The sequence below is a fragment of the Buceros rhinoceros genome, unplaced genomic scaffold, assembly GCF_000710305.1.
Source record: "Buceros rhinoceros silvestris isolate BGI_N320 unplaced genomic scaffold, ASM71030v1 scaffold40800, whole genome shotgun sequence".
In the NCBI taxonomy this organism is placed as follows: Eukaryota; Metazoa; Chordata; class Aves; order Bucerotiformes; family Bucerotidae; genus Buceros; species Buceros rhinoceros.
This window is the reverse complement of record NW_010388613.1, coordinates 19,150-27,060: the sequence shown is the minus strand read 5'-3', so window position 1 is coordinate 27,060 and position 7,911 is coordinate 19,150. Positions and strand designations below refer to the sequence as shown.

Genomic DNA, 7,911 nt, shown 5'->3' with positions numbered 1-7,911 from the left:
TAAGATATTTGCTGTACTGATGCCCCAACTGTGTCTACCAAGAGTTTGAAATTAATCCGTATTGGAATAAAATCTTTCAGGGCTAATGCTAATTATCTTTGCTAATTGTGTTTATTTGAAGAAATCCAGGGAAATTGCTTAAGGACTGGAACAGACCCCTGTTAATTTTGGCTTTCTGCTCTACACAGAGCTGTACAGCAGACTTTTATATACAACAGAAAAACAATTGCATGTTTGAAAGAAACACTGACTTGCTTTGTGATTTTTTTTAGTTAGCAGGATGTGTGTATATCTCTTGTAGAGAACAAAATTTACCACGAGTCCAGGGAGAATTTTTCAGCAGAAGTAGGGTGTCTAAGCAGGGCAGGACTGAGGAATGATGCACTGCCCTTCCAGCCAGACAGGATAAATTACCTTTTATTACATAGATGGGATAAATCACCTTTTAACTGGAGACTATGTAGTCTGAATTACATTTCTGCCACATTTCCTCAAAATACATCTGCAAGGGGAATAAAGGATGTGATAGCTTCTTAGCACCCTCTGTGACCTATATTCTCCCACCCAAATGACCAAGCTTTAAATAATAATAAATTAGTTACTAGCATTTACGTTGTTCACGCCACCTATTTTCCTTCAGTCAGAAGCCAGCTAGGTGTCTCAGTGGTCATACAGAGGCCACCTCCCTAAAAATTACGCCATCCTCTGACCTGTTCTAGGTCTCAGTTCAGGCTAATCATTGACAGGGCTTTTACGATCACAAGCTTTTAGTGAAGCTTTGATAAGACACTTCAGCAGTTCATGGCAAATGAAGACGGTCTGCACAGCGGGGACTCCGGCAAATGAATGGTTTTTCTTCAGCATCAGTGCAAGAAATCTGACTTTTTAACACTGGCACTATAAACTGGCGTAATGTGTGGCCAACGACTGGAGAGATTTGTTGCTTTTTGGACATTAGTTTTCATAAGGACAGTTACTGGTCTTGCTGGAGAGGGAAGATCTGTGTGGAAAAAGGACCCCCACTTCAGCCCTGTGAGTGAAACACAGATGTTTTTGTATGACACTTTCCCCAGAGAGTTTCTCTGGGGTGTAGGGACAGGGGCTTTCCAGGTGGAAGGCAGCTGGAGGAAGGATGGAAAAGGCTTCTCCATCTGGGACCGCTTCATCCACTCGGAGTTCAGGGACGCTGATGGCACAGATGCCTCCAGTGACAGTTACACTTTGTTGGACAAAGATTTGTCTGCTCTGGATTTTTTGGGAGTTACCTTTTACCAGTTTTCAATTTCATGGTCTAGGCTTTTTCCTACTGGAGTGGTAGCAGCTCCCAATGAAAAAGGACTCCAGTATTATAACACCCTTATTGACTCTCTACTCTACAGAAATATTGACCCTGTAGTTACACTGTACCACTGGGACCTGCCCTTGATGCTGCAAGAAGAATACGGGGGATGGCAAAATGGATCAGTAATTGATATTTTCAATGACTATGCCACCTTTTGCTTCCAAACCTTTGGAGATCGTGTTAAGTACTGGATTACAATCCACAATCCGTATTTAGTTGCTTGGCATGGGTATGGCACAGGTATTCATGCTCCTGGAGAGAGAGGGAAAATAACAACCGTCTACTCTGTAGGACACAATTTGATCAAGGTACAGTATAGTAAGATTTTATAAACTGATCTTGCACCACCACGGGAATTGATGGGAGAAATCAATCATGTAATCAATATTTTAAAAAAATTCAAGAAATGAGAAAACGCCAAGAAATAACCTTAGCTAAGGCAGTCTTTTTTTAATCCTTGTGGTGATTCTACTGTTGCTGTCACAACAGCTGACTCAATAATTACTTGTTTTAAAGTGCTTGTTTATTATTTTATTTAGAATAGTTTTGCCTCCGAAACTGGCTGTTAAAGAGCATGATTTTCCTTCTTTATTCTTTCCACTTAGTTAAGCGAACTGACATGACCATTCATTTGGCTACAGTGAAATGACTATTCTATTACTTTAAAATGAGATTTATTTGCATATTGGATCAATTCTACCAGCAATAGAGTATGAATATATAAATATGATTAGTTCTAGCTTAGTAAGATCCTACTGCAAAATGTTTATTGCTAAACTAGCAAGGTCAGAAGTTCTTGAGTTTGGAAGAAAACAAATGTCCTCTTCAGTATTTGGGAGTTTCAAAATTACATTATTTCCATGATGTTTTCAGCATTTTAATTTTTATCTCAGCCTTATTTATCAGCTGTCGTCTACAGAATGACACATCCCTTGATCAATAGTTTCAATAGCTGAGTTACTGGGTCCTAAGTTCAGGGTGTTCTTTCTTTGGGAAAGACAAAAAGATAAGTCTGAAGGGGCTCATATTTTTTAAGGAAAAAGTGCAAACATTGTTCCTGGTATTCTCAACAGCATGACAAATATTTCAGCATCTCCTCTGATAGGTTATTAATTTCATTCTACAGAGTAGCTAGTTCCTATGCATAGAAGCTTATGTTCTTATTTTATCTTCCTATATTCTATATCAATTTCCAATAACAGCAGTTTAAGACAGGAATTAACAATATCAATACAGCATTTTTTTAATCTGTAAGTGCGTGCTCAGAGTAATTCACAGAGCAGGTCACTATTTTGTCTCTGTTTGATAGAGAAGCTAGGAAATTCCCCCTGTTCAAAGTATTCCGAGTTGTCACAAAGAGAATTTTTTGACTACCTACCATACATTGTAAGTGTAATAGACAAGTAAATCTGAATGTATTTGCCCTACAGAAAGAAGTGTGCTTGTGGGGAAAAAAAGTAATTGCCAGAGTAGTTAAAAAAAATGTTGCAACTGACTATTTCTGTTTCTTGCTTCTGGGCTTGAACATGTACAACCTTCTTTTTCAGAAAATTCACACTGCAGTCAATTGAAGTTTTATATATAGAAAAGTCATATGTCATCCTGAGTCACTAACAGATTTCAGACTTAGCACGAGAGTAAATTTAACTATAGAGACTTGTGAAGCATCTATGAGAACTGTTGCTCAATCATTTTTTTATATTCAAGTACAATACAAAATATATTTGATAGAATACACATAAAAGACACAAGTTTGTAATGTTTTTTGTCTTCATTTCTAAGTGGCACAATCAAATCTGGGGTGCCAACTAGGCAGTCTCTGCATTTTCCCTCTCTGAAATCTCTCTGAAATATTGCCCGTGGGGAGCAATGCTGAGGAATCAACTGGGTGTTGCAGGAAGCCAAGCACAGCTGGGTCTGTTACACAAATCACTCACCTGAGCAGCTTGGTCAGTGTTATTTAATTCTCAGACTTGTTCTGATAGTTGGTTCTAGTTTTAAAGGCTGAAAATCTGAGTGTAATATAAATCATTTCAATGAAAGAATTAATGAGATTTTCAGCAACACACAAACCATTATTTTATTGGGTTTCAGCCCAAACCAGGAAGTTCTAGCTCAAACCGGGACATGGGCAGAAATTACTTTCATGTTGTATCTTTCTTACAGCCCCATGAGCATTACCTGATGTCTTAGCAGTTCTCTCCTGTGGCAGTATAAAACTTCTGAACATTTTAGGTCTATATGAAGAATTTCAAATTTGTAGTAATGTATCTGAGAAACTGTAGTTTGATGTTTGGGGTTGGAGGGGGAATGGGAGCTCTTGAGGAGCCAGTTGACCTAAGTCAACTTTTTTTTTTCCTTAGTATAATGTAATTAAAGCCAGTAATGCCACAGAAGTCATAGGTAGTCTTATATATTTCAAGCCAACTAACCAGAAGCTTTCTCAAATATTTCTGTGGGTATCTAAACATTCAGTTTGTTTAATATTATTGACAATACCATATTAATATAATGTATTGGTGCACAATCAGAATTCATGTATTGTGAAATTACTCTGAGAGGCAGGAAATGTTTGAAGAATCTCTCTTTAAAGAGATTTCACATGGCTTTTTACTTCAGGACTGGTACATGCAGTTCTGTTTCTCAGACATTGTATTATGGCTACCATCTAATTTACCACAGCAAAGCAAAATTGTCATTCTCAGAAGACAATCTAAAGTGTCAGGATTCGGCAGTGTGAGGCAAATCCTGTTAAAGCCGTTGAAAAGATTCCCATTTATGTCAACAGCTTTAGAAAGAGCCACATTCTTGTCCATGTCAAGGCTTCATTTTTGGGCAGACTGTTCTAAGACAATACTCGACATGCCACGGGTGAACATTACGAGGTTCACCCATGAAGTATGCTGAGCAGGAAAAACAGGTCTGTAATGCTGTAAAGAGACTAATCTGGCCACCACTCTGATCCATAGCAAATTGATGAGTAATCATTCTCAAGACCTTTTGCAGTACCTTTGGATAAACTAAATGAGGCTGTCTCATGAGTCCTTCTTTTAGTTTCATTTCCCTGTGCACTGTTGCAGTTGTGGTAGTGTAAAGACTAATCACCATTTATATAAAGGACTACTTTAATGTGATATATCAATCATAAACTGAAGCTAAATTTCATAGAATCTCAAAAATGAATTAACAAACCATAAACCTCTGCGGTTTTGGACTTTGGATTATTTTATTGCAAGAACAGTTTGAAAGTTGCTGGAGATTTTTGTTTCTCTAGAAGAGGGCTGAAGAAATTTCTCTTGATTTTAAACTATCAATTTACAGACTAAAGAAATCAAACACCTTAAAACTCTAATTAAATTGGCTGGCGTAAGGAAAAAGTCCATGAATTTTAGAACTGATTTTAAAAATACCCGCTTCCGGGAATTAATTCAGGTAGGCAATGAGGTGGGTAATTATCTTACTAAAGTTTTTGGACAGAAGTAGGACTGGTCTGCCTTCATCAAGCCCCAGAGCCCTGTGGTGTTGGCTAGCACAAGGCGTTGCAGCTGCTGTATCCCCTACTAGCTGTGTTCTGCTTCTGGGCCTTGCATCCTTTTGAGGGAGTGCCCCAGATGTGTCCGCTTAAGAGACAGTCCTGACTTCTACGTGGGGCTTGCTATTCAAGACCCCTAGAGAGATCTAGTGAATGCAGAAGCAAAGGCTGCTAAGCAGGGTGGTTAGGAGATCCATGTGGGGAAAATAATCCACAGAAGAAGAGCTTAAAATCTCAATTTTAAAAACATACTTGCATGTGACTAAGTATGCTTTTCATACACAGAGGGTAATAACTGCTATCGATCATTTTAAAGGACCTGATACTACTTCCATGGAAATTAATAGGAAATTTATTGATAAGGAAACTTACCAATTATAAATTGCTAAGGGGTTCACTAAGATGAATCTCTATTCAGCTGTATGATCATTGCCACTAACAGGAGGAGCATGTGGAATCTTATACCAAATGAAGAGTGGCCATTAAAAGTGTATTTTTTTTCTTCATTAAAGGAGACTATACTTCACAAAAGCAACATCAGAAAACAATTAATGATAACATGTAACTTGCCATGCAACATTTGAAAGACACATCAAGGAAGATACAAAAACCACCAGCTTACTCCTGAGGCAGCTGTCATACTGAGGCAGAGAAGAAAAAAAAGCTGCACACAGAAAAAATAGATGGATTTCTTTGATTTAACAGTAAATAAATCTAATAAGGAGCAAGAAAATACAAGACAGATGAATCATAATGGCTGGAGCTAAATGACTTATATACCTGATATTACCATTTTCTCTGGATCTAGATATGTTCATTTCTACTCAGACTGGGGTTTGTAAAGATCACTAGCTGCAGACCACGCTGTCCTCTTTTCATCCTCTGTACCAGTGCCCTGCATGGAATTCTGCCTTTGCTACATAACAGGCGGAAAGGGGCTTTTTGTTTTTTTTCCTGTTAAAGATCATTCACACTCCTTTCCATCTGGCAGAAAAGCCCAGGAGAAAACTGCCAGAGTAAGATCTCCCTAAAAATTTACTTCATGGACAGACCTTCATACCACATACTGGGAAAAGGCAATAAATTCCCTTTCAAATACTCCGTGTAGATCCGTCACGGATCAGGTTCGTCTCTGTGCCCAGTGGCATTAACTCCCAGCTCTTTGGTAGCTCTCACTGTGCCAGGATCTCTTCTTGGACACTGCTGCCTTTGGGATCTTTTCATTCTCCTTAAAAACAAATTTCTGCTGAATAAATGAGGAATAATTCTTATCTCTACATCCAACCAGATACTTTCTTGCCTTCCTCCAATGGGGCCCCATTTCCCCAGGATCTAGAAAGGTGAAGCCACACTAGTGCTCGTATTTCTTACAGCAGAAGGGAAATCTGTCTCCATCAAGTACAGCTCTAGGATGGGCAGCAGAATTGTCTATGCTTGTACGTGTCTTTGCTGGAAGATTTTTCAATCAGCAGTAGCCATCAATGATGATGTAAAATTCAGCACTGATTCACACTTTTTGGTATGATTTGTTATTTTCAGGTTAGCTTTCTTAAACATCTTGGAAATCATCAGGAAAACACAATCCAAACACCAGACAGTTAATATACAACAAATTTGATCGTAAGGCCTCAGTCCTTCAAACCACCCTCTTAGAAATACCTGCATTTCAAGAGCCCTTTTTCACTTCACAAGGTTTGAGCTTCAGAGTCAGTTTGCAAAGTAAGGGCTTTAGCTCTGCTGCCTATGTGGCATCTTTACCACAGACCAAAAGGTCCTTGAATAATAAGCTCCCAATAAGCTGCACACACCTGCCCTGCTTCTAAAGTGGTGTTTAACATCATCAGAGTCTGTATTCTAGCTCTTCATGGCTTAAAAACCAAACAAAGTCAGAATCATTGTAGTAGCGTTTTTTAAATTATATTTTTCCTAAACGTTCTTGCTCTCCAGCACACTAAAACAACTCCGTATAACCCTGACATTGTTTTGTGCGCTCATGGCTGAAACAGTCAAGGAGAAATGCTTGACATTAATATACCTTAAGAATTTGAATGTATTGATTTTTTAATAGTAAACTCTTTGCATACGTACATGATAAATTACAGGATCAGAGTCTGAAGGAGAATGAGAATATTTCAAGGAGAGCAGAACAATATTATTATCTTGATTTTATTAAATTGACTTATCTACCCTTTTTACAGGGTTAGTACTAACTAACTTACCACTTTCTGTGACTTTGAAGTCCATGGAATAATTTCTATATTAATCCCAGGAAACTATGCTGAAATTAATGTGTCATATGTATCTAGAATAAATACACTATATTGATCCTGCTTTCACTGTGTACTTAGCCTTGACATTTGTCCTTGATCTAACAAGGAAAGTGAAAGATTAGGGGTTAAACTCTAACTGAAAAAAAAAAGATTAGTCAAGATTTACTCAAAATAGCCAAATGGATGTACGATACAGCTTTTAAATTGCTGTGTTTCGTATGTGGTTTTACAAAACAAATCACATTAATCAGTTGGTTCCATCAACAGTTTGCACTTTGTGGACGCCTTCTATCTGAGAATGTTAAGCTGCTTTACAGATAATTAGCAACTCAAAACAGAATTATAGGCAAGTAAATGCTATGGTCTCTACTGCGTCTATAAAAACCCTCACGATAGACGAGTGACTTTTTTTTTCAGTAGTTAACTCTCTGTGAGACATCAGTGACACATCTGAATTTGTTTATGGGGATCCTATCTTGACTCATATTAGATGTAGTTATTTGTACTTGAGGTCTAGTCCTCTAGAATTACCCTGTGGCTGTAATTGTTACTGTAGACAATATTTTTAATAGTAAATTTTCTTCTAATCAACCTCGTGAAGGTGCGTATGGATACGAGTTGTTCCTGGCTGTTTTTTACATGTCAATATTGTATTTTAATTAGTTGGGTTTGGACAAAGCTGTCTTTCTGCACTTCGCCTAGAAATGTGTGATTGCTGAGATCTGCCTGGTGCTGTTGTCATGCTACTTGGCTTTGTGCATAGTACA

General features: G+C 38.0%; 1 protein-coding gene across 1 annotated transcript in view; it reads left to right on the top strand.

Moving 5' to 3' along the window:
* The first annotated feature begins 808 nt into the window (after positions 1-808).
* KLB (klotho beta) overlaps positions 809-7,911 on the top strand; it is an 18,520-nt gene continuing 11,417 nt past the window's right edge. The window contains exons 1-2 of the mRNA XM_010146356.1: positions 809-866; positions 959-1,650. Of these exons, the coding sequence (XP_010144658.1) occupies positions 809-866; positions 959-1,650 (750 nt within the window). The remainder of the gene's footprint in view (positions 867-958; positions 1,651-7,911) is intronic.